Source organism: Peromyscus leucopus, chromosome 2 (assembly GCF_004664715.2).
Source record: "Peromyscus leucopus breed LL Stock chromosome 2, UCI_PerLeu_2.1, whole genome shotgun sequence".
Taxonomy (NCBI): domain Eukaryota; kingdom Metazoa; phylum Chordata; class Mammalia; order Rodentia; family Cricetidae; genus Peromyscus; species Peromyscus leucopus.
In genome coordinates this window covers 146,284,594-146,309,555 of record NC_051064.1, presented here as the reverse complement: position 1 = coordinate 146,309,555, position 24,962 = coordinate 146,284,594, and the positions used below count along the sequence as shown (strand labels likewise).

General features: G+C 48.5%; 1 protein-coding gene across 1 annotated transcript in view; it reads right to left on the bottom strand.

Moving 5' to 3' along the window:
- Positions 1–24,962, bottom strand: part of Mtor (mechanistic target of rapamycin kinase) — a 116,881-nt gene that overhangs the window by 23,233 nt on the left and 68,686 nt on the right. The window contains 10 exon segments of the mRNA XM_028893638.2: positions 601–718; positions 1,665–1,780; positions 5,896–6,027; positions 6,099–6,224; positions 10,469–10,576; positions 10,758–10,835; positions 12,315–12,430; positions 15,044–15,144; positions 21,513–21,652; positions 24,294–24,369. Coding sequence (XP_028749471.1) covers positions 601–718; positions 1,665–1,780; positions 5,896–6,027; positions 6,099–6,224; positions 10,469–10,576; positions 10,758–10,835; positions 12,315–12,430; positions 15,044–15,144; positions 21,513–21,652; positions 24,294–24,369 — 1,111 coding nt within the window.

Below are 24,962 nucleotides of genomic sequence, written 5' to 3'. Positions count from 1 at the left end.
AGCTAGCCAGGCAGGAATACCCCTGCACCAGCTAGCCAGGTAGGAATTCCCCTGCACCAGCTAGCCAGGTAGGAATACCCCTGCACCAGCTAGCCAGGTAGGAATACCCCTGCACCAGCCAGCCACTTCTTTCATACATTTTATAACTGTTTGTCTTTCAGAAAGGTTTCTGGTAATATAACAGTATGTTTTCTAGATCTTTCCAATAAAAACCAAAGTCTAAATTCCCAGCAGAGGAACAGTCAGGGACAGAAGTCACAAAGAAGCTCGGGGTACAGATGACCCAAGGGAAGACAGAGTTCTGGAGATCAGCCATGTGCCCAGATGTTCCTAGGATGACAGGTGACAGCTGTGGCCCCAGTGCCACTCAGAACAAGGGCATCACTGGAAGAGTTTCTTAAATCAAAGCCTCAATCAGCACCTTTGCTGCTCTAGAATTCATAAGGGAAAGCACCGGCTCCTTGGGCCTCTGACAGACTTCCGGCATTTCAGGAGCCTGGCTGTGACCATGAGATCATGGAAGAACTCAAACAGGGTGCAGGATTCAGGGCTCTCCGTGTGGACAACTGAGGGCCGGGAGCCAGTGCTGGCCGTCCTCACCTTGTACCAGCTTCGGTCATGCTCGGTGGCGGCACTGTAGTACTGCAGCACCTTGGGGATGGTGCTCTCATTGATGCCCTGAAGGTTCAGCTGCCACTCCCCAAGCTTCAGGAAACATCTGAAAGAGAGAAGCAAGACCCTATCTATGCGTTCCCTCCCGTCCAAGGCCCTGAAGGAGAGCAGCAGACTGCTGGGGTGCCCTAAAGACTTCCAACATTTACTCTTGCTTTCCAGAGGCAACCGATGAATGTTCAGCCCCGTGAGGGGAAGGGGAAGGGGTTCTGTAGAAAATCTTAGAAGTGAAGTGTCTTTTCTTCAGGAGCTGTGTCTTCCAATGACAGCATGAATCAGGTACTGGCACAGGTGTACCTGCATGACTCTATAACCAAGCTTTGTGGAGGACAGCAGTTGCCTACTTTTTTTCTCATTGATTTTTCCTCCTCCTGCCCTCCTTTCCAGACGGCAACGATACTCATGCTAGCACCTGCTGACGACACTCTACTCTAGGCATTGCTCTCTGTGCTTGGTGCTGGGCTGCTACACCTCTCATCACCCCAGGAAATAGTGCTCTTGTAAGAAGCACAGAGACTAACCTACCTGGGGTCAGGGTTATGCACAAATCAGCAATCGTAGGTGCCATTTTAAAACAAGAAGCCCGAGTCAGTGAGATGGCTCAGTGGGTAAAGACATTTGCCACCAACTCTGATGACCTGAGTTCAGTCTTTGGCTCATATGGTGGGAGGAGAGAACTGACCTCTGTAAGATGTCCTCTGTGCTGTGACTTGAGAGTGCACACAAACCACACACATATACATAAACACACACACACACACAAATAAGTGTAAAATTAGAAAATGTGTATGGAAATAAGGCACTGAATCCCACAGCCGGATGGCAGCTGGAGGCTAGCCCATGAGTGCTCTGGGAAGTAAGGGCAGAGATGGTAGCAGGTGAGCCGATGGCTGCGGGGATCCTCTGCAGAAATTGAGGGGGGTCAGCAGCAGTTACTCCAGGTGCCCGAGTGTGCCTGTGCGAAGGAGCGCTGTGGGGCAGGCAGGGCTCACCTGGCCATGAGCTTATGCAGCTCCTGCTTGTGCTGCTGGTCCTCAGTGGCAATGGCGTGCTGGGCCTGTTGCTGCATGGTCTGGACAAAATGCTGCATGTGCTGGAAGGCATCGATCTGTAGCAGGACAAAGGCACAGAGAGCCACTTGGCATGTTGCCCAACCTGTCAGGGGACCTAAGCCAGCACTTTCCAAAAAAGAGAACCCTGAGGTACAGGGTGAGGACCCCACTGGACAGAGAACAGGGCATGCTGCCTGGAAAGAGCTGGGTTATTCCAGAACGTTCATAATTTACTCACATTTTAGCTTTCCCTGCCAACTCTAATTATCACTTTAATAAATCCTGGGAAATCTACATGTCTGACCAACCCAGGTAACAATTCAGATGAAGCAATCTGAAACAAGAGCTTGCTTTACTAACAGAGTCCTGCCCCAAGGGAAATTAGGCTGATGGGAACTGTTTCTAGCTAGTAAAATTTTGCAGGTATGTAAAACACTACGGCACTTGGAGACTTCACTACCACAAAAGATTTAAAGATCAGCGAGAAGCACAAACCCACGTAAGAAGAGAGAAGACCCTCATGTACCCAAGTGGAGGAGGAAGACAGCAGCTAGGCAGGCGGGGTGGCTTGGGCGAGTCTTTACAGCATCCTCCAGCCATTAGGTCTGGGCTCTATCATGAAGCGCTGACAGGCGCTAGAGACCCACAGCTACACTGAGCGGGAGCAGTGCACTCTACAGTGCTGTGCAGGCCTGCTGCACCCGGACACGCCAGCGTCTCGATGCACAGGGCCGCAGGTTTTTGTTCAGTGGTGCTGGGGACTAAACCTGGGACCCTGGGCATGCCAGGCAAGCGCTGCTGCCACGGAGCTATAGCCCTAGCAAATGCTTCTCGGATGGACTGCGCAAACATGTAAAATAGAAATTAAAAAGTGATGTAGTCTATCTAAATCCACTAACAAGGGAGGAGAAACAATGTGAGGGTGCCGCCAAGGTTATGCATGCTTCTCTACAGAAGGAGAGGGAAACACATCGAGAAACACTCAGGCTGGGCATGGTGGAACACCCAGCCCTGGATGGTGGGGCACACCTGGAGTTCCAGCCCTGGGTATTAGAGTCAGAGGGATCAGGAATCCTAGGCCAGGGCTAGAGACGATCTGAGGGTGATGGCGGTTACACAAAACCTGACTTTCAGTCCTAGAACTCACATGGCAGAATGGAAGAACTGATTGCTGTTAGCTGCCCTTTGACTTCCACAAACACGACACTAAATAAATGTTAAAAAAAAAAAGGAAATAACTTAAGGCCAGTCTATAGTAGTACACAGTGAGAATGTCACATAAAAACAAAACCATATGGCATTTGTCCCTGTCCCCTGAGCAAAACAAACACAGCAATCAAACTGCCGTCTAAGTTTCTGTGCTGACAGCCACGGACAAAAGTTGCTCGCAGCCTTGATCAGAGAAGCTCTGCCGAGGCCGAGTGCAAGCGAATGCAGAGGCTCCTAGCTTCCCAAGATGCTAAAAGTAAGTGATGGTTCTGGGCTCCCCTAAATGAGGTATTACCTCTCTCTCCCTAAGGCTTCCACAGTGCACACTGTGGAAGAAGAATAAGAAAGTATGTAAAGGCAAGAACAAAGGGTGAAGGGCTGTGAGATGCCATCCTTTAGATTCGATATAAACATTCTGATAAGCACCTCACAACAACTGTGGCTATCTGCACTGGGTCCACACACTGGCCCATCAACAATGAGTTGTGGAAAGAGGAGGGGCTCACTGGGCCCCATCCTTTAGCTTTGAACTACTGGCTATTCACAGATTCTGCAGGGGGATCACTGCCTCCTTTTGGGTACCCACTGTTGAGCCCGTATGTATCAGGTGGATACATACACACATACTGGACAGCTCTAAACACACAGTTACACACTGCCCTGGCTAAACTCAGTGGGTCACAAAACAAACAGACAAATGAATGAGAGAGATCTGTGAGGAGGGGGTAAATTGGGGTGAGCAGGGTCATCACACATTGTATACATGTATGAAATTATTTAAGAACAAATTTAGTTAATACAAAGTAAAAAACACAAAAACCCAAAATAAATGAGTGAGTGAGAGAGAGAGAGAGAGAGAGAGAGAGAGAGAGAGAGAGAAAGCCTTTAAGCCACAGCCTGAAGTGATGTAACAGTTTGCCAGACAGGTGAGCCATGAATGAGACACGCTGACAAGCATGAGACGTAATGCACGGGTACACACTGACACCCTAAACGAGCTAGACTCTGTTTGCTGCAGGCATCTGCCCTCACAGCTCACTGCTCCCTACTGGCCTTGACCAAGGTTAGCATCTGCTACAAGGCTCTAGTTTTTCTTCTAGGATGGCTACACTGACCAGACTCACCTCTGAAAGGTGTCCTCAGTGTTTGCCAGGCAGGCGGGAACAACCCCAGGAGCTTTGGTGCCAGGCGTTCAGAGGCCTCAAGCTATTTGTCATAGGCAATCCAGACAGTTTAAACTTTTTTTTTTCAAATACAGGTTTCTCTGTGCAGCCATGGCTGTCCTGGAACTCACTCTGTAGACCAGGCTGACCTCAAACTCACAGAGATCTGTCTGCCTGCATGCTGGGATTAAAGGCATGTGCCACCACAGCCTTGTGACAGCTTAAATTCTTTGTGGTGGCCTTAACAAAGGGGCTGAAGAAAACCTAACTGCCAGGACAGCGTTGCTGGGTATCAGTGTGGGTGGAAGTTTATGAAGTGTGAGAGAATCCACCACCTTTCTACTCTCCAGGGCAAGGAACAGAAAACATTCTACTTAACATTTCTGTTATTCTTTTAGAAACAAAGAGGGGAAAAGCAACTTCTTCTCCTCGGGAAATGAAGCAGCAGCCCATGAGAGGAAGAGGCCGGTCTCTCAGGGACACAGAGCTGGGGCCAGGTACAGTGCTCTAGCTCTTCAGTCCCACGCCGGGGTGGTTTAGGGCAGGAAAGAATTCTCAGAGCAGGATCGGCCCGTCTCTAGATCCTGCTGTCCGTCTTAGCTAGAACACAGGCATACACCTATCCGACGCCTTCCTGCAGGGCAGGACCTGCAGGTCCCTACTTTGTCTTTGGAAAGTCAGAGGCATGAGCTTGGTGACAGCACAGGGAAGGACAGCTCCACAGTGACAGCTCAGCTGCACACTACGGCGCTCTCCTCGGGTGGACCCTGAACTGTGAACTGTGACATCACTAGCTCTCATCCTTCAGACAGGTTTCTAAATCTTGAATCTCCCCAGAGTTTGTGTGACTTAGAAAAGTCCATACACTGTGGATCGTCTGGGATGTGGTTGTTACACTGAACTAAGTCACTCCTTGGTTGACGTATCTGGAAGGTTTCTGCCCCTTCAGGAAGACAAGCACTCAAAGGGCACACAGAGGAGCGGGTGACTTTAGACCCAGAACCTTCTGTTTTCCTCACTTGCCTGCAGAGGTTAGGCTCCGACTCAGAACTGCTCTGGCCAAGGAGGCTCAGAGACTGAAACACAAAACAGGAAAGACAAACAGAACCCCCAAACTGCACACTGGGAGGACAGACCATTAGTGGGGAGGCAAAGCCCAGTTCAAGAGCAGGCACCTGGCTACTGACTTCATTCTGGGTAGTGTCACCCAAGTCAACCACCTTGGGGAGCACTGCAGGACCGCAGTGGGGAGAAGGCTGGGTGCTCTCCTTTTGGGAAGGATGTTGGGGCCCAAGAATGATATTGCCTCTGAAGCCTGTGTTTTGTAAATTGCCACCATCATGCAGAGATGGCCTCCAAACAAAAACCAGGAGCTCGTAGGTTCCAAGGCCTTGTCTGGAAACAGGAGGAATTCTACTCTGGCTTCAGCGAACTCCCCCTGGCTGCAGCATTTCTCCTGCATGCTGATGCATTTGAGTCTAAACCGATGACAGGAAAGGAGACCAGAAGTCTGAGAGAGAAACCCAGCTGGTCTTAGAAAAGCTCTAGCCTGAGATTTCATGAATAAAGACTTTAGCGCCAAATGGTCAGCCTTTTCTTACGGGACAGTACTCTTCAGCTCCTAACCACTGCAACTGTGACTACAAGCATTGGTTTGACCAAAGGTCCATGTGTCTCTACCTTGCTGTGACTCACACTGTGAAAGCAGAAGAAGCCCCAACACTGTAGGTATGGTAAGGACACCAACTCCTGGCAGGGAACACATCAGATGGCCTCTGTTGGGTGGGGAGGGGACATACCTTGCGGGCACTTTTCCACATGTTTTTCATGTAGGCATAGGTCACTTGAGGGTGAACTGTTGGCAGAGGATGGTCAAGTTGCCGAGATGGATCAACTCCCAAGAGCAACACTAAGGTTTTATGAGCAAGAGCCTTAAAAACAAGAGGGCAAGTTACACAGAGAACCGGGCAGGGCACCACCCCTGTGGTGGTGGGTTACTCACCAGTCGGCCGCTCTTGCCACACAGGCTTGCGTACTTGAGCCAGGTCCTCATGTCCTCGTGAGGGTTGACCACAAGGGAGCGGACCATGAGGATCTTCTGCCAGTCCTCCACAATACGCTGGCAGCCCTGCAGTGTTCAGAAGTGAGGGTTAGGCCCTCCACCTGGAAGCCTGCAGCAACAGCCATGTCTGCTCACTGTGAATGAACCCCCCAGGGGCTTGTCAACAACCGGAGGAGCAGGAGGGTGTGGTGCCTGGAGCTGAGTCCTGGTGCTGTGTATTATTACTCTGTGACTCTGGGAAAATTACTTAACCTTTCTGACCATCTTGTGGATCAGAATGAAAATAGAATCAATTTCAAAGGACAGTGGTAAAGAGTAAATTAAATTATTTACATTTTTTTGTGGGTTGTGAATAAATAATTTTTTCATTTGTTTGTATGTACATAGGCAGGCATAAGCTACAACATGCATGCAGAGGTCAGAGGACAGTTTGTGGGAGCCGTTATCTAATCTACCATGCTGAATTCAGGCAGGCAGACATGGCAGAAAGTGCTTTTATTTGTTATGTTGCTGTCTCCAATGGTGTGTGTGTGTGTGTGTGTGTGTGTGTGTGTGTGTGTGTGTGTGTGTTGAACTCCAGGGACTATTCCTCAACTGCTTCTTACATCTTATCTTCTAACCCAGGGTCTCTCTCTGAACTTTGAGTGCACTGGCATTGATTCAGCTAGACTGGCTGGCTACAAACCCTGGATGCTCCCATTTCTGTCTCCCTAGTGCATGCTACCACACCTAGCTTTTTACATGGGTGCCAGGGACCACGAAACTCTAGTCTTCATGACTGTTTACCAACTAAATCATCCCCAGCTCCTGAGTACTGAATTCAAAGTCAGTGTTCTGTTTCACTTGCCCCTTTGTTTGTTTTTGAGACAGGGTCTCACTATGTAGCCCTGGCTGGCCTGGAACTCACTATGTAGACCAGGCTGGCCTGGAACCTACAAAGATCTGCCTGTCTACCTCCTAGATGCTGGGCTCACTTGCTCTTTTTAAAATTTTATTCTATGTATATGGATGTTGTGTCTGCATGTGTAATTTCTGTGTACCACAAGTGTGGCACACAGAAGGGGATATTGGGTCCCCTAAGACTGAGTTACAGACAGTTGTGAGCTGCCACATGGGTGCTTAGAACTGAACCTGTCTCCTCTAGAAGAGTAGCCAGTGTTCTTAGCTGGTTGGCCATCTCTATTTCTATTTTTCAAGTTAGTAAAGCTTGGGCCTGCACCTCAATATAGGTGTGGTTTCTTGGTGGAATTTCATTGGCTATCTTAGATTCTCTTCTCATTTTTTTATGTCCAATCAAAAATATAGATATAGAAAAAATATACATATAGAAAAGGAAGTAGCTATGGCCTTGGTGGCACATGCCTCTAACTCCAGCACTTGGGAGGCAGAGACAGGAGGATCTCTGTCAGTTTGAGACTAGTCTACAAAGCAAGTTTCAGGCTAGCTAGAGCTACATGGTAAAGACCCTGTCTCAAAAATAAAACGGGTTGGAAAGATGGTTTAGTGGTTAGAACACGGGTTGCTCTTTAGAGGCCCTAGGCTCAGTTCCCAGGACCAACAGGGCAGCTCACAACCATCTATAATTCCAGTTCCAGGAGATCTGACACCCTCTTCTGGCCTCCACAGGAACCAGCACATACATGGTGCATGGACATACATGCAGACAAAATACTCATATTCACAAAATAAACAAACCAATGTCCCCTCCCCCCAAACCAAAAGAAACAAAAGTAAGGAAGGAGCTGATTAGCTTACTTCCATGTGAATTCTTTATAATTATTATCACGGGGGTCAAGCTGATCTCTTTTTCCACCTTAGTGCATGTGTGCTCGCTATGGTGTGGACGCGTGGAAGGCAGAGGACAGCTGGAGGGAGTCAGCTGTTTTCTCACTCTACCACGTAGGTCCCAGGGACTCAAACTCAGGACACCAGGCTTGGCAGTAAGCACTTTTATCACTGAGCCATCATCCCAGCCTACACGGATTTTTCTATCAAACGAGTGCTAGGTGTGAAGTGAACTTTCCCAGCCTGGCTGACAAAAAGTCACACTCAGGAGGGAAATGTGTTCCTGAGTTCTGCCACCTTACGTGTGAATTTCACAAACCCAAAACCCAGTGACAGTGATCTCTGGCTTCTGTATGGAACAGCAGAAAGGTGCACACTGGGCCTGACCTGGGAATCTGAGGCAAAAAGACACGGAGCTAAGGCTGACCTCTTCAACTGCCTCGTGGCAAACAGTGGTTTTAAGGATCTGAAATGACTTGACCACAAACATGGCAGCTTTCCAGCCCTGGCAGGTCATTGAGTGTTTTGACTGCATGCCATCTTCCAGAGCCAAGTTTCCAGCAGGGCAACTCTATTTCCAGCTTTAGGTAAGCGCTTCCCAGCCCACGAAGTTGACAACAATGATTTGGAAAGTTAGGAAAAAGTACACTGAGTGACTGTTTTGATTACTTCTCACCACCGGCTAGCTCCTCCCACAGGCAGCAGGCATTTGGTCCCTGAAGGCTGAAGAGCATCTTGCTGTCTGAAGACAGGGCTCAGGAAGGCGACGGCTGTGCTCGCTCTAATTCAGTGAAGCCAGCATGAGCCTCCCTTCCATCTCATTCCATCACACCCCTTTCAAGTCTGTATTTCTAAGTTCCCATGTCACAATGTCTGAAGGTCATCAGCTCCCTGATTTGGAAGTTCCACACCCCACTACAGACACTTAAAACACCAGGGTGTGTACAAGCCAAGTGGGAAGATCTTCCCTTGTGGAATTCTTTCTGGTGCCCAGGAGACAACTTTCCATCAAAACATTCACTGGGCATTTTATAATTACTAATAAAACATGTAGAAGAACTGTATGTGCTCACTTCAGAGCCACGATGACTGTGCCCAGCGCTCTTTCCTGTCCAGTGGAATGTGCCCTGAGCTTCCTAGACAGGAATGCAGCCTGGAGTCTAAGAGTTTGTCACAGCCTACTAAAAAGCCTGGAGGCCTAAAGCCTGACTGGGCTGGAGAGAGAAGTGGGAATTAGGTGTGCATGTAGCCAAGAAGAAATAGCTTAAAATCCAAGGGAGTGGTTGTGACATCAGGGAGGCCAGTGGCTTTCAGAGTGGTGTGTCCACACGTGTGGTTTCCAGAGCAATGTCTGTGTGCACTCATGTTTGCTTTCCGAGCATTTGTGCACACGTGTGGTTTCTGAACAGTATGTGCTCAGAGGTGAGTGGGTGTGGTTTCCAAGCAGTGTGTGCTAGGTGTGTGTGTGTGTGGTTTCTCTCCGAGCAATGTATGTGTACCCATGTGTGGGTTTTTTTTTTTTTTAGATTTATTTATTTATTTATTATGTATACAGTGTTCTCTTTGCATGTGTCCCTGCAGGCCAGAAGAGGGCACCAGATCTCATTACAAGTGGTTGTGAGCCACCATGTGGTTGCTGGGAATTGAACTCAGGACCTCTGGAAGAGCAGTCGGTGCTCTTAACCACTGAGCCATCTCTCCAGCCCCCCATGTGTGGTTTCTGAGCAGTGTGTGTGCACCCATGTGTGGTTTCTGAGCAGTGTGTGCTCAGGTGTGTGTGTGGTTTCTGAGCAGTGTGTGCTCAGGTGTGTGTGTGGTACAGGAGATGGAACTCAGGGCCTGGGAATGTCAGGAAAGTGCTCTATCTCTGAACCACACTCCTAGCCTGTTTGTTCTTTGCTTATCTTTCCCTCCAACTTCTCAAGAACTAGGGGGACAGGCTGCTCCTTCAGGGGCACTGAGACCCTCGTAGAGGTGGTGAGGGCTCCTTCCTCATGCTGCCATGATCAGAATGCCACACTGAAGTGTTGGTGGAAACCTTGGGAATGTCTCTTTGAGGCCTGAACGGAAGTGCTGGGATGAGTCTGATTAAGCAGTGGTCACAAGCAGGGGTTTCTGTCTCAGAAGACCCAGCAACTCTGCTGAGAAGGTTGGATGCTGGTGGCCGGTAAGTACACTTAGAGGGCTGCTTCTCAGTTGAGTCATCTGGGAGCCAGGAGAGATTCAGAACCTGGGTGTATCCACTGTGTGGAGGCCTCAACTGGAGCATTGAGAACCAATGACTCTGAATTTACAATTTCCACATGGTGATCCTAAGTGTCACTTGCTTAAACACACTTTCTTCCATTTCTAGAAAAGTCCCAAAGGAGGCTGCTCAAGAGGTCATTCTCTCACAGCTGAGGTGACAGCTTTTGAAGGTTCTGCTTAGAAGAGGTGGTAGAGGAGAACAGAAAAGGGGGTGGGGTGCAAGTGCTCCTGAGGCCCTGGGCAGGCTGAGGTGGGAACTGGGGTTGTCTCCAGCTTACCTGCAGTCTCTCCCACCAGATCTGGCGAATGATCTCCCGTCGCTCAGGGACAAGTTTGTACTGGATAACCTCCTCCAGCTCAGACAGCATGTGGCAAGAAACCATGGCCTGATGGGAGCAGATCACATTCCACCCTAATTACTACACAGAGAACCTCCAAGCTGAGTGAACCCAACCACTCCTTCTGGTAACCCTGGAAACAGCAAGTTCTCAGCAACCTGCTGTGTCCTCTCCAGCCCTCTCATTAAAGCCATAGATGCTGACAGTGTGCAGACTGCTCAACACTCACCCCATAGGCTCGGCTGTAGCTCTCTCCTGCCATGGCGGTCAGCTCAGCATCCAGCAGGTCTCTGGCCTTGTCAATACACTAGGAGAGAAACGAGGACGCTCCAGACTCTGCACTTGGGGCTTCACAGAAGTTATCTGCCTCACTTCAATTCCAGTGATGAAACACTCACCACAGTTGGGCAGAGAGTCTCCTTAATCTGGATGCTAGAGGAGGGCGCTACCCAGTGTCTCATCAAGAGAGCAGCACACAGTATCCACGAGCAGAAGCTCAGGCAGCACTGACAAGCTGGGGGGCGAGGAGGAGGGGACATGTGCTATGGGACAGAATGACTGCACTCCTGCATGGCAAGGGGATGTCCTTGGGGACCTGCCTTCTTCTCACTTTCCTTGATGGGCATGTTGTAAAAACAGACTGTCAGATAAAGCACAGGGACAAATAGCCAAAGGAATGGAAACACATGAACTATGAACCAAAGGCTGAGGGGCCCCCAGCTGGATCAGGCCCTCTGAATAGGTGAGACAGTTGATTGGCTTGATCTGTTTGGGAGGCAACTAGGCAGTGGTACCAGGTCCTGGGCTCGCTGCATGAGATAGCTGTTTGAAACCTGGGACTTATGCAGGGACGCTTGGCTCAATCTGGGAGGAGGGGACTGGACCTGCCTGGACTGAGTCTATCAGGTCAATCTCAGTCCTCGTGGGAATGGGGGATGGGCTGGGGGGAAGGGGAGGGGGGCAGGAAGGGGGAGAACAAGGGAATCTGTGGCTGTTATGTAGAACTGAATGTAAAATAAAATAAAATAAAAATAGACTGTCAGTGGCTCCCAGGTGGGCATCACCCCTGTTTTCCAAGGGCTCCTAGCCTCACAAAGGCGTGCCTCTGCAATGCTCTCCATGGAAATGGTTACTGCTGACCCAGAAGACCCAGGGCTGACATCCTTCAGTGTAGGGCTACCACAGGATACCATTCTGAACCTTCCCTGTACTATCAATTAAAACCCCTCTTGTGGAGCTCCCTCCCCACTGTTTAAGGCTAATTACTATGTTGTCATCTCCGAAACGTTCCACTTACTTACTGAGCAGTTCGTCCAAGACAGTCTGGTGTCTGACAGGGTGGATGCACCACTTCATTATGCATTCTACAAGTTAGAACAGTGTGTGCTCCCTGCATGGCCAGAAAATTGACTTCTCCAGCATAGTGGGGATCACTGTCTCTCCCAATCTGCCTCTGGTGAACTTAAAGCCCCTCTCAGCAGAAGGAGAACGTAGGCAAGGTGTTTAAGAGGGTCAACAATGACCCAAAGAACTACTGCCAAAGCAGCTACAATCCACCAATTGTCCTTGCTCCAGGAACACTACGAAACCTCAGCCTACATGCTAATGTTCTATGCACAGTGAACACTATGTTCAGACCTTCCACCATCAAGGCCATTCATGGAGTTCAGGGACTTGAACACAGCTACAGTTGAATAGCTTACTAACACAGACATGTGCTCAGGAACCAAGAAGTCATACACAGAAACATTTTCTTTGTAGAAGGTCTGAATACACATTGTCTTACCTGCTGGGCCAAGGAAAAGAGATCCTGATGTAATGCCAGCACAGCTCTGTAGAACGCTCCATCATGGGTGTCCCGGGGAATCATACAAGTGTACTCCTCCATGCTGTCCCATTGACCTAGGAACACAAGCACACAAGAAAGCATCAGGGTGGCCAGCTGGCTGAGTGAGAGGCAGCCCTGGGTCTTGTCACTGATACTTTCATTTAGCTTGATGTACACACAAAGTTAACGGGACGTGAGCTAATGTACCTGTTGAGCCCTGCAATCCATTGTGGGGTTGACTTTAACAAACCCATGTCTGTCTTCTAAGCAAGGGCCTCTGCTGATGCCCTAGGCAGCATCATAAGAGACAAGAACAGGGCCTAAGTGCAAAGCCGGCACATCAGACGGGCTCAGTGCTGCCCTTATGGACCAGGACTCCCGCCAGCTTCTCCAGGTAAAATCACATTCTTCCTTACAAGTGAGCACCTCACAGCTCAGTGGAATACTGGCAAATTACACTGTCCTCTAGACAACTGGAAATGGCCATCACACAATTAGAGGACAGGCTTTGACAAATTGTTTGCCCTTTTCACTGTGGCAGAATCCCAGCCTCAGGAGGGAGGCGGCGGCTGTGCAGTGACCTCTGTGTTATGTTAGAATGGGGAAATGGCTACACCAGGGAGAGGTATGTACTTCCCCTGGTGGGCTGAGAAGGCATCAAATGTCAAGCCTGCCAACACATCTGCAGAAAAGATATCGGCCTCATTAGGTGCAAACTGCAGGGCTGTTGTTTTTACAAGGCCTTTTCCAGCATTCCACTCCCAACTATTGGTTCATCCATTACTAACGCCTCTGGGCAAAAGCAGACAGCAAAAGATGACTCCTCAGGAAGCAATTTGTTTTTAAAGATGTTCTGGACACAGCCCAGAGCTTACGACAGCAAAGCTCAGGAGCACTGTGACTGGGCAGGACTCACAGGCAAAGCTCTGCACAGGCTACGTCCTGTCTAGCCTCTCTCGTCCCATCAAGAAATGCCAAGCTGGGGGCTAGAGGGACAGCTCAGTGGTTAGGGTTTATACTGCTCTTGCAGAGAACCAGAGTTTGGTTCCCAGAACCTACACTGGGTGTCTCACAGCCACCTATAACTCCAGTTCCAGGAGGATGTGAGCCTCGGGCCTCTGTTCACACCTGCATTCACATGCCTATAGCTACAAACACATAAACATAATTAAAAATAAAACAAAGAATTGCCACGCCTTAGCTTAGACTTAGTATCAAAAATCTACATATCTGAACTGGGCATGGTGGTACACACTTTTAATTTCGAAGCAGGTGGTGAGTTCCAGGACAGCCAGGGCCACATAGTGAAACTCTTATCTAAAAAATAATCTTTATAATACTCCGGGAATAGCAGGGAGATTACTGAGTGTCAGGGGGTGAGAACAGACAAAACAAAATGGTTAAAATGTCTGTGATTGTTGGAGAAGGCAGTGGCACATGGACGCCACTGCACTATTCAGTTATACACACGTGGAGAAAGACCTATAAAAGAGATAGACAGCTACCTTCCCCTGAGGCACAGGGAGGGTAGGGGGCGCTCTAACAACAGACGGATCCTGAGGTAAAAAGGCCTGAGCGCACACAGAGGGAAAGGCGAAGGCAAAGACCCAAATGTCAGCCTGAGAATGTAACTACTTTTACATATTACTTGTACCATAGACAAATAAACAAACACTCTGTTTAAAACAAAGTCAAATTCCACCATGGTATAAAGAAATCTATTCAGTTATCCCTGCTTCCTGTCACAGAGCTCCTAAAATCCTGGGGTTTCCTGTGGGGCAAGACTGTTTTTGAATAAGACACAAGGACTGCAACACACCCACAGGCTGCCGCCCCACAGTAATTTCCTCTGAGATAAAAGACTCCATCTGAGGTAAGCTCCTTAGGGCTCAGGAAGTTCTGAAGGGGGGAAATGTTCCACCCTGCTGGGAAGCTCTGAATCTCACGAAGTAAACAAACTCAAAAGCTCCAGGAAGTTCCTGAAACTGGTCATATGCACTGGCCCCTCTCCCCAAGCAGTAAGCGCTGACCCTCAGACCAGCTGAGCTGCCTGGAAGAGACACTCTCCAACCTGTTTGGTACCTGCAAGCTGTGCAGTGAGCTTTAAGACTCAGCTTTCATGAGCTGTCAGCCAGCTGGGGTGGGCTTTCAGTTTTGAGTCCTTGAGTCATGTCTGCTCTTGTAAGTGACCACCCCCACCCCATATTGCTATAAGGAACCCCTGTGTACCTGCTTATCTGTATTCTTTACAACACACACAAGTGACGTGTCCCCCCTAGTTCTTGGAGGTGTCCTAGCATACTGCGCTGATGAGGAGCTGTGGGAACCCTGATTTACAGCAGGTCAGTCAGAAGCACAAGGCACAGCCTGGCACATGCTACTGGTGCTAACATGAGTACAGTCACATGGGTCTGAGTCCTTGAACTGGGAGGGGTAATATCTTACACACATCTCAATTTCAGATGAGATTCCAATTCATCAATGTCTTCCTTGGCTCTCCCACAAAGATCCACTGTTACTCACGTCTAAGGAGTTTGTCAAAACCACAGTGAATGGACAGATGGAGGACGTCAGTACATAGGCACAGATGGTCTCCACATTTCTACAGACTGTTACCCCTTACATCACTGCAGCTCATTTTTTGATGGAGTCTCCAGCTTGGCTGGGTTCCCATGCGGAAGCCTCACCTAAACCCCACGCTGCTGCAGCCGCCATCCGGGCCATCTTAGCCTGGGTCTCATCATTAACCAGAGTCCACTTTTCACAGCACTGCTGATGAAGCTGGCCCCTGGAGGAAGAGAAACAAGTAGGCAGGTTAGTAAAACTTCCCTACAACCCATTAACCTCCTTTGGGTTAGCTAGGGCTCCACAGGAAGTGGTATGATGGGCCTGCCTGGAACTTGGAGCCTGGAAACAGAAGTGGACAGGTTGTTTGTGGTTTTTAGGGTCCAGCGCCCATTTTTCAAGTGTAGATTTATCAAGCAGAGTGCTGTGTCTAACTCTATATGGTATAAAATACCATGAACATCTGGTACCTTCATAGATGCTGAGTGACTTTTGTCCTCTCAGTATGATCTGGGGTCTTTTTTTTAAATGGCAGGTCTACAAAGAAGGGACACATCTGGACATTCATTCTGAGGGCAAAGCTATAGGGAAGGCCGGCTTGATGTGGGTGCTGCAATCTGAACTCCGGCTCTCTGGAAGAGAGTTGAGCCATCTCTCCAGCCCCTTATCTGTATATTTTTGACACAGAGTTTTATGTAGCCCAACTGGCCTCAAATTCACTATGTAGCCAAGGATGATCCTTCTCTCAAGTGCTGGGATCACTGGCACACACATTATAAACAGCTAGTCACTGAGATATGAACAGTTAACTGCCAACAGGGGCTGGAGGGATGGCTCAGTGGGTAAGGGCACTGGCTGCTCTTCCAGAGGACCCAAGCTTGGTTCCCAGCACCAACACGGAGGCTCACAATTGTCTGTAACTCTAGTTCCAGGGGATCCAGTGCTGCCTTCTGATCTTTGTGGGCACAAGGCACAGATGTGGTGCACATAAATACACCCAGAGAAAACACTCATACAAAGAAATACAATTTAAATAAATAAAAAAGCTCCAATATTCAAAAAGAACAGAGCCACACCAGAATAAGGATTTCCATTTTGTTGAGACAGTCTCACTTTGTAGCTCGAGCTGACCTACAACCCACTATGTAGCCCAGGATGGCCTCAAACTTGAGGCAAATCTCTTGCGCCAGCATCTCAGTTATCACAGGTGTGAGTCACCATGCCTGACAAGAAGAGGAACTTCCTGTTGCCAGTTAATGTGCCCTCTTAGGGCCTAGAGTTGTGGCTTGGTGGGAAATTGCTGGCAAAACTATAAATAAGGTCCTGGGCTCCAACCCCAGCTTACAAAGAGAGAGCAAGCGAGCAAGAGAGACAAGACAAAACTGTTGCCTCCACACTCTGCTTCTGCACTGTGCAAGGGTGAAGGTGAGCCCGAGTTCGCAGGAGCATCAAGACACAGCTAGAATTCTCTTTCATCTTTCCTTTCAGAGAGGCACACTGCAAAGTGTTAGCTCAGCACTGGAAGCAGAGTCAACTTCTTTTTTTTAAAACAAACAAACAAACAAACAAACAAACAAATAAATAAGAACTCCGATATCTGTTTATTTGCATGGGTCAAAGCATAGAAACTGACTGGTGCATTTTTGTTGGGCTGTCTCCATAGGTAAGAAAGAAAGCACCATTATCTGAAAATATCCTACCAGGACTAGAATTTCAACCTTTTTTTTTTTTTTTTTTTTTTTTTTGGTGTTTCGAGACAGGGTTTCTCTGTGTAGGTTTGGAGCGTGTCCTGGAATTCTCTTATATTCAGCTTATAGACAAGGCTGGCCTCGAACTCAACAGAGATCCACTTGCCTCTGCCTCCTGAGTGCTGGGCTTAAAGGCGTGTGCCACCATTGCCCAGCTAGAATTCCAATTTTTAAAAAGTATTAAAAAGGGCTGGAGAGATAGCTCAGCGGTTAAGAACACTGGCTGTTCTTCCAGAGGTCCTGAGTTCAATTCCTAGCAACCACATGGTGGCTCTCAACCATCTGTAAGGAGATCTGGTGCCCTCTTCTGGCCTGCAAGGATACATGCAGACATTACACTGTATAATAAATAAATAAATAAATAAATCTTTAAAAAAAAAAGTATTAAAAATCTTTAAAAGATACATTTATTTATTGGGTATGCCTCCAGGCCAGAAGAGGGCACCAGATCTCATTACAGATGGTTGTGAGCCACCATGTGGTTGCTGGGAATTGAACTCAGGACCTCTGGAAGAGCAGCCAGTGCTCTTAACCTCTGAGCCATCTCTCCAGCCCCAAAGTCATTAAATTTTTATCACTGTATATTCGTTGTATGATTTTGGGCTTCATAAAAACAATTTCTCTGAATTCAAATGCTTTGACTATATTCACTCCAATGAGAATTCTAATTTGTGTCTATGATATGTGTATCTGAGAGAGAGAGAGAGAGAGAGAGAGAGAGAGAGAGAGAGAGAGAGAGAGAGAGAGAGCATGAGCGAGTACATATGCATGGATACACGTGGAAGCTAGAGGCTGATATCCAATGTTTAGAGACAGGGTCTTACTGACTCCGGAGCGCACTTACTGGCTAGTCTGGCTGGCCAGTGAGCTCCAGGGATCTGCCTCTCTGCTTCCCCAGCTCAGCTGTTTACATGGGTGCTAGGGATCCCAACTCAGGTTCTCATGCTTACATGCCATGAACTTTACTATGGCTTATGGCCATGGCAGTCAGCCTCCCTCTACTGCTGTGAGGATCACTGTTTTTGTGCCAGGGATTACGGGGTTTCCTTTTCAACTCGAGGCAAGAAGGAAGCTAGCTCAAGGGTTCTCCTTGATAGTCCCCCCCCCCCAGCAGAAAGCAGCAGAGCAGTGCTGAGGCTGTCCCGCGGGAAACTGAAGCTGCAGGAGATGGGCAGGGACCACCCAGCTTACAGGCAACTGGCCCAGAGAGGAGTGTAGAAGTCACTGCAATTGAGAGAGGGAGACAGAAACAAATAAATTCAGTTCATGGAGCAGCTGCTGGGCTGTGTGAGCCACCCGAGGAGAAAAGAGTACCCCTCTGGCCCCCCTCTGGCCTCCCGCATAGTGCTGCAGCAGGAAGCTGAGTAAGCCCTTTCATTTGGAGGACTTCCACTGCTTGGCCTGTGTTTTCAACCCCACCGAATCTGTGCTCAAGAGATTTGGATGCTGTGTGGGAAGTATGAGGAGGTGCATGTGTCCCGGGGGGCCACAGTGCTGGGGCTCCATCTCTGGTTAGCACCCAGGAGTCAAATGAGCATGGAGAGGGGACATTTGTATGCTGCTCACTGCTGATTCCCCATAGTTTCTGGTGGCGCCTTCAGTGAACGCCTGCCTCGGGCAGGTTCAGAATATATGCTCACACTGAACGAAATTCAGAAATTGCACTCTAAACAGAATTGATGAAATGAGCCTTATCAGAAAGCTGCAAATGACCAGGAAGAAATCCTGCTTCCTCCATCTCTTTTAAGGTCTCTCTTAGACTTCCACATTCTTAAAGCCCTAGGTCAGCAGTTCTAGCCCCTTAGACTTCGTAGGTAATTATAAAACTGGAAAGAACCCAAGAGACTGGAGGTCTACGGGAGTGGGAACTGTGGCAAGGAGAGGCCCATGTCACTTGCTCTTGAGAGACCACAGGCTATGAGCCTGTTATTTAAGGGGACTGGACAAAAAGAACATCTCTGATTTTCCAAGGTATCCAAGCTATCCCTACTTGGTTCAGTCAGGGAAAGTGTCAGCTCTAATTGCAAAGGGAGGGCACGAGAAAGGAAAGGCCACCGAAGAGTGCAAGGGAAGGAGCAGTGGTTCTAAAGAGAAAAGGAAAGGCAAGGATGGCAGCAGCAGGAACAAGGGAACGAGAGTGGGCTTTGGAGAGACAGGAGACAGCGTCCACCGAGAAACGCTGAGTAAGTGGGTTAAAGCCACAGTACAATAGGCCATTCAAAGGCCACGGGGAAACGCTAAAGCATTTTGGAACTGATCAGATCTAAAATTAGAAATATTTACAGCTGTTTTATCTTTCTCCTAAGATATGGCTGCAGGAGAGCAGAGTAGGAAGTACTCAAAACCCTATTTTGAGATAACATGGGTCGTTCTGAACACGCCTTCTTCCTCCAGATCAGCGCTGTCCAGCAGAGATTGCCACGAGGATGGAAAGCTCTGTACGCACTGCCTGATGAAGGAGCCACAAGGCTTCCGAGCACTGATGTGTGGCCAGCGAGACTGTGGAACTGAGTCTTACTCAGTTTTAAACTGGCCAGGCGTGGCTAGTGGCTACCGTACCAGGCAGTGAAGTTTCAGATACTTGTTGGACTTAAAACACCTTTAGTTGTATAAACTAATGAAGCAGATTTGGTAGAATATGCTTCTTCCTTTCACTGAGGAATGGATATAAGATGTTCACTTATGGGGCTGGAGAGATGGCTCAGAGGTTAAGAGCATTGCTTGCTCTTCCAAAGGTCCTGAGTTCAATTCCCAGCAACCACATGGTGGCTCACAACCATCTGTAATGAGATCTGGTGCCCTCTTCTGGCCTGCAGGGATATGTGTAGACAGAACACTGTATACATAATAAATAAATCTTAAAAAACAAAAAAAAAAGAAAGATGTTCACTTATGAAAATAAACAATAACTTTTAGTTTTCCTAGTTCTGGTTAAATTAGACAAGCACTTTTCAAATATTTTTTGTCAGTTCATCCACCCATCACCATTTTTGTGCGTGTATAATTTACTTGTATTCATGTGCCCACGCAGAGGCCCGAGGTCAATGTCAGGTTCCTTCCTCAGCTGCCTTCACCTTACCGATTGACTGTGTGGTGTCCTGCACGTGCATGGGTGTGTGCTGTGTGCATGTGTGGAGGCCAGTGAAGGATGTCATCGTCCTGTTTCATCACTCTCTGCCTTAATTACTTTGAGACAGCTTTTTAAAATTAAAATAAAAGTTTTATATGTATGGGTGTCTTGCCTGCGTGTATGTCTGTGTACCACGTGTGTGCCTGGTGCCCACAGAGACCAGAAGAGGGTGTTAGATCCATGGAACTGGAGTTCCAGACTGTTGTGAGCCACCATGTGGTTGCTGGGAATCAAACTCCGGTCCTCTCGAAAAGCAGCCAGTGCTCTTAACAGCTGAGCCATCGCTCCAGCCCCAGGAAAAGGTTTCTCACTGTGCCTGGAGTGAGGCCAGCAATGTAAACACTGACAAGCCTTTTGTCTCTGCCCTCCACGTGTTTGGGTTTACAAGTACATGCGTGTGCCACGTCCAGCTCTTGATGTGGGTGCTGGGATGTGAACACAAGTCCTCATGCTCTGTAGCATGGCCGGTGAGCTATCTCTCCTGCCCGCCCTCTGTCAAGAGATCTTGACAGGATCTCTTTCTGAACCAGAACTCACCAACTTGGCAGGACTGGCTGGCCAGGAGCTCCAGAGGTCACTTGTCTGTTTCTCTAGCACTGTGGCTAGATGCACACCACGTCTGGCTTCTCTGCGGGCACTGGGGATCTGAACCCAGACCTCATGCTGATTCTACAGCAAGCACTTCGGCGACTGTTACCGCCCCAGTCTCCGTCTTCGGAATTCTTTTTTTTTTTTTTTTTTGGGACAGGGTTTGTGTAACAGTCTTGGCTGTCCTGGAACTCACTCTGTAGACCAGGCTGGCCTCAAACTCACAGAGATCCTCCTGACTCTGCCTCCCGTGTGCTGGGATTAAAGGTGTGCGCCACTGCTGCTTCCTAAATTCATTGACATTAAATTTTCAGGCAAAATATGATATCATGTTCTGTCTTGGGGATTAGCAACCACTGCCATTGAGGGCTAAAAGCCACAGTAGCTTTTCCAAAAAGTCGACGTGTGATTAGGTTCAGGAAGACGCCTTTTCAGCTGTCCTAACTGTTCATGTGCTTGGCCCAAGAGCCTCACAGTAAGTGCTGGATTTTGCCTTTTGTACCCTGCATGGTGGGTCCTGTGCCATCTGGCAGCTGTGACGCAGCGGCAGGGGTAGTCACCGTCCTTTCCTAAGAGTGTCACCAAGAGCTCACGTGCTTTGCTCATTTTGTTTTGTATTTTTTAAGATTTCTTTCTGTATGTATGTATTTTATGTATATGAGTGCTCTATTTGTATGAATGCCTGCAGGCCAGAAGAGGGCACCAGATCTCATTACAGATGGTTGTGAGCCACCATGTGGTTGCTGGGAATTGAACTCAGGAGCTCTGGAAGGGCAGCCAGTGGACTCACAACTCTTCTGCTTGCAGCATTATGCAGAGCAAGAAAACAAAAACCACAAAACAACAGAGCCGGGGACAGTGGCGCACACCTGCAATTCCATCACGAGGGTGGTTGAGGCAGGAGGACTGCCACAAGTTCCAGGCCAGCCTGGGCTACAGAGTGAGAGTGACTCAAACAACAAAAATCGAGCCAACTGTGTGCCGAGGCCGAAGAGAAAAGAAACACCAAAATTACGAATGATTCCTGGGAAAGCATCAGTGGCACAGAGCAAGAGTCTGGGGGAAGACTCCCTGGAGACAGGAGCCTCTCCTGGCCACTCCGGTCATCACCCCAGTGCAGCTCACCATTCCCCCAAGGCTTCAAGACAGCGCATGCGGCCCAGCATCAGCTCTGGGTCATCCTTGTTTGTGTCCATCTTCTTATCATAGGCCACAAGAGCATCCTCCCACTCATGCAGCTTCTCATACCAGGTGGCCTGGATCTCCTGCGGAGAGCAAGTGTTTATGCTGTTGAGTCCACACACTCTTTCCTACGCTGTACTATGTTCACACAGACCTCACTTATCAGCACGTCTGAGCTTAGGCCGAAGGAACTTATCTGGAGGTAGGCTGTTTGGCAGAGGTAGGAATGCTATTTCCTGCGCACACTAATGACAGATCCTGAATCCTGAGATAAACTGAGAGCACACAGAGGATCCAACTCTGCCCCCATCACTTCCGGTGGTCATGGGAGCATTATTACACAGCGGGAAGCATGCAGGGAAAGTGCCCCCCACCACAGCTCCTGCACTCCAGTCTGCTGCACTGCTGACATCCAGCTGTGTGACAGGCACAGCAGCCCGGGCCACAGCTGCTTCTCTTTAGAAGCCCTTGATTCTCTGCATTCTTAATGCCTTTCTAAACTTCCAGGAAGTAATTTAAAATACAATAGAAAACTACCACTTAAAATGTTTTGGACAACCTTTCATCCCTCTACAGTCTTCCATCCAACATTCCTCTCTGGGTAGCACTTGGCACTTCTACAGCATCAAGGCCAAAGGAGAGATTCATTATCCTGGCAGGCAGAGTGCCACACCAACAGTGAGTGGAGTCCACGTGCGTGAAAGCACTCCGTCTGGAAGTTCCAGACTGGAATGACCAGGAGACTGTCTCTGTGTGTTCTGTCTGCCTTTGAGTCTCTTCATCAGCTCAGAAGGAGGCTATTTCTGCACCAGGCCAGGCTATTGGCTCTCCAGAGGGTCCTTAAAGAACAATCTGATTCTGAGGTGGAAGTTGGATATCATACATGCAGGGCCCACATTAGTTTCCCCTGCTCCTTCCTCCCCTTTCTAGATAAAACTGGTGTTTACGTAGCAGAGACAGAAGGAAGCACTATTCTGTTGAGTGGCCTGAAAGGACCTCTTCTTGCTGAACCCGGATAAGAAGCCTTTCGACTTGTAATGTTGACTGCACCTCCTTCCAATATCCACTATTGTCTATGCACCAATCAATGCCACATCAGCCTTCCCCCCAGCGCCAGGGGGGGGGGGGGGGGGGGTTGCTGAGATCAGCCTATCTGTGGAAGGTAAACTACACTGCATCCTTAAAGCCAAGAGTAATGTTTCTATTTGCCTACATATGAAAGAGAACTCGGAGAATGACTTACAGAGAGATGTAGTGAAACACTCCAAGATGAAGGGCAGCACAGATAAATGTCCCAGGTTGAATTTCTACATAAGGAGCCAGTGACTAATGCGTGGCATACCCTTGGTGAACCAGCAGAAAGTAGGGGGAGCAGGATATGGAGCAGGTCAAGCAGGGGGCAGGACATTTTGAATTGCAATGGGTTGCAGAAACTATACGGTTTAAGCAATGAATCACACGAAATTCTAATGAGATTGCTGTTACATAAATTGTGCTGAGAAAGCACAGGCTCTGCCGAGCAAAGGCAAACCATTGTCAAGCTTAATATGATTCAGCTACCTAAATATCACAGAAAATCCACCACGGTTTAGCAATAATCCTGAGCTAATGGCTACCTTTAGAACCTGAGGATGGAGAGACTTTCATTTACGGCTGGCACTCTGAGCACCGGAGTATGAGCCATCTGTTGGCAGATCACCTGAACACCAGATGTGCAAAGAACCCTTGTTTCACCCAGACTTACGGGGGCCCAGGCTCCAGGGCTATTGCAGCAGAGTGCAGCTTGGCCTGGGGAGCACACTGTGTGCTCTCTGCCTTCCACAAACAAGGACTGTGGCAAAGATGGGGGAGACATTGTTCTTCGTGTTTTGGCATCTGGAGAGATGCTGTCCTCAGTTTGTTTACAGGCAATTCATGTTTAAGATGGTGAAAGGTGGCCTCAAGTTTCAGCCCAATGTTCTAAATGAGGCGCAATGCTAGAGAATCAAACAGAAGCCCCTGCCTTTTGATTAAGGCAAAGCATTGTAAGTGACCTACACAATTAATAAAGGCTCTGCATCAAATATATGGACCCAGAGTTTCCTGGCCTTCCTGGGTCCCAGTGTTAAACTGATTAAGTTGGTGCTATACATTTAGGGACCATCAAAGCACCTTCTGAAACTGCAAGAAGTCATGGGAATGATTTGCTTATGACAGGCAAGGAGGGAGCAGAGAAGCAGCTACAAAAGTAACAATGAAACAGAAGTCCCTGGGCATCAGGACATTAGTTCTTGGGGAACTGGCTAGTTTCTAACACAGTGTTAACCCAGGGACAGGCACAAGGGCTCTGCCACAGGCGATACACAGGTGATAGGCCGGGCTGAATGGCAGTCTTGGTGCCCACCTGCCCAAGTTCAAATCCTGCTCTGTTGGCTCACAGGCGTTCACCCTGCTGGGCCCACAGTCCCTCACTGAGAAAGGGACAGTGACAACAGCCACTTCAGTGTGCTCCTGTGAGGATGGAGCCAGATGAAGCACGTGGAGCACCCATCACACATTACACGCTAAGAGTTCCCACCGACCACCACTGCCGATGAGACTGTGCACCATCACCCCCCCTCGTCTCCATTGCAGTGAATGCGGTCCGTCTTGCACTGTCCCTTTCATCCTTAGGATACAGGCAAGCTGGCATTTAGATCCTCACACATTAAGGAAAAACCCCAGAAGGAATTAGAAGGTACTTACCAGCTCTCCAAAGTGTTTCATGGCATATTCTAACACCCCGGAAGCTGCCTCAGGCTGTTGTAGCTTATTGTTGATGCTGAGGAAACAAAAGGAAGACATGGTTACACTCATGCATTGGAAGGAGAGAGGTCTGGGTAGGATGGCTCATTAGCATCCCGAGAATGAGGTCTCACAGACACCGAGGTGTCCATCACCTATCACCACCCAGAAAGCTCAGCTTGAATGCCTTTACCTGAGAGAAGGGTTTTGATTTCCTGCCTCAGGCTGAGGGGCAGTAAAGGCTAGTATGTGTATTCTGGCCTGTTCTCTGGACAGCAGAGACTGGTTTTCACTCAGATGCCGTCTGGCAGGCAGTGCATGTCCAGAGCCTCATGAGTGCTAGGCATGTGCTTTACTACTGAGCTATGTACACTTTCAGTCACACATTTAAACGTGTTTTATGGCTTAGTGGTTAAGAACACTTGCTGCTTTTAATGAGGATGCAGGCTTGGTTTTCAGCACCCCCAGGACGGCTCACAACTGCCTGTAACTCAAGTTCTAAGGGTGTCTGACGGCCTCATCTGGCCTTTATGGGCATTGCACATACGTGGTGCACATATATACACATAGGCAAATATTCATTGATATAAAAATAATTTTTTTAAAAAATGGCATAATTCCCAGGCTCTC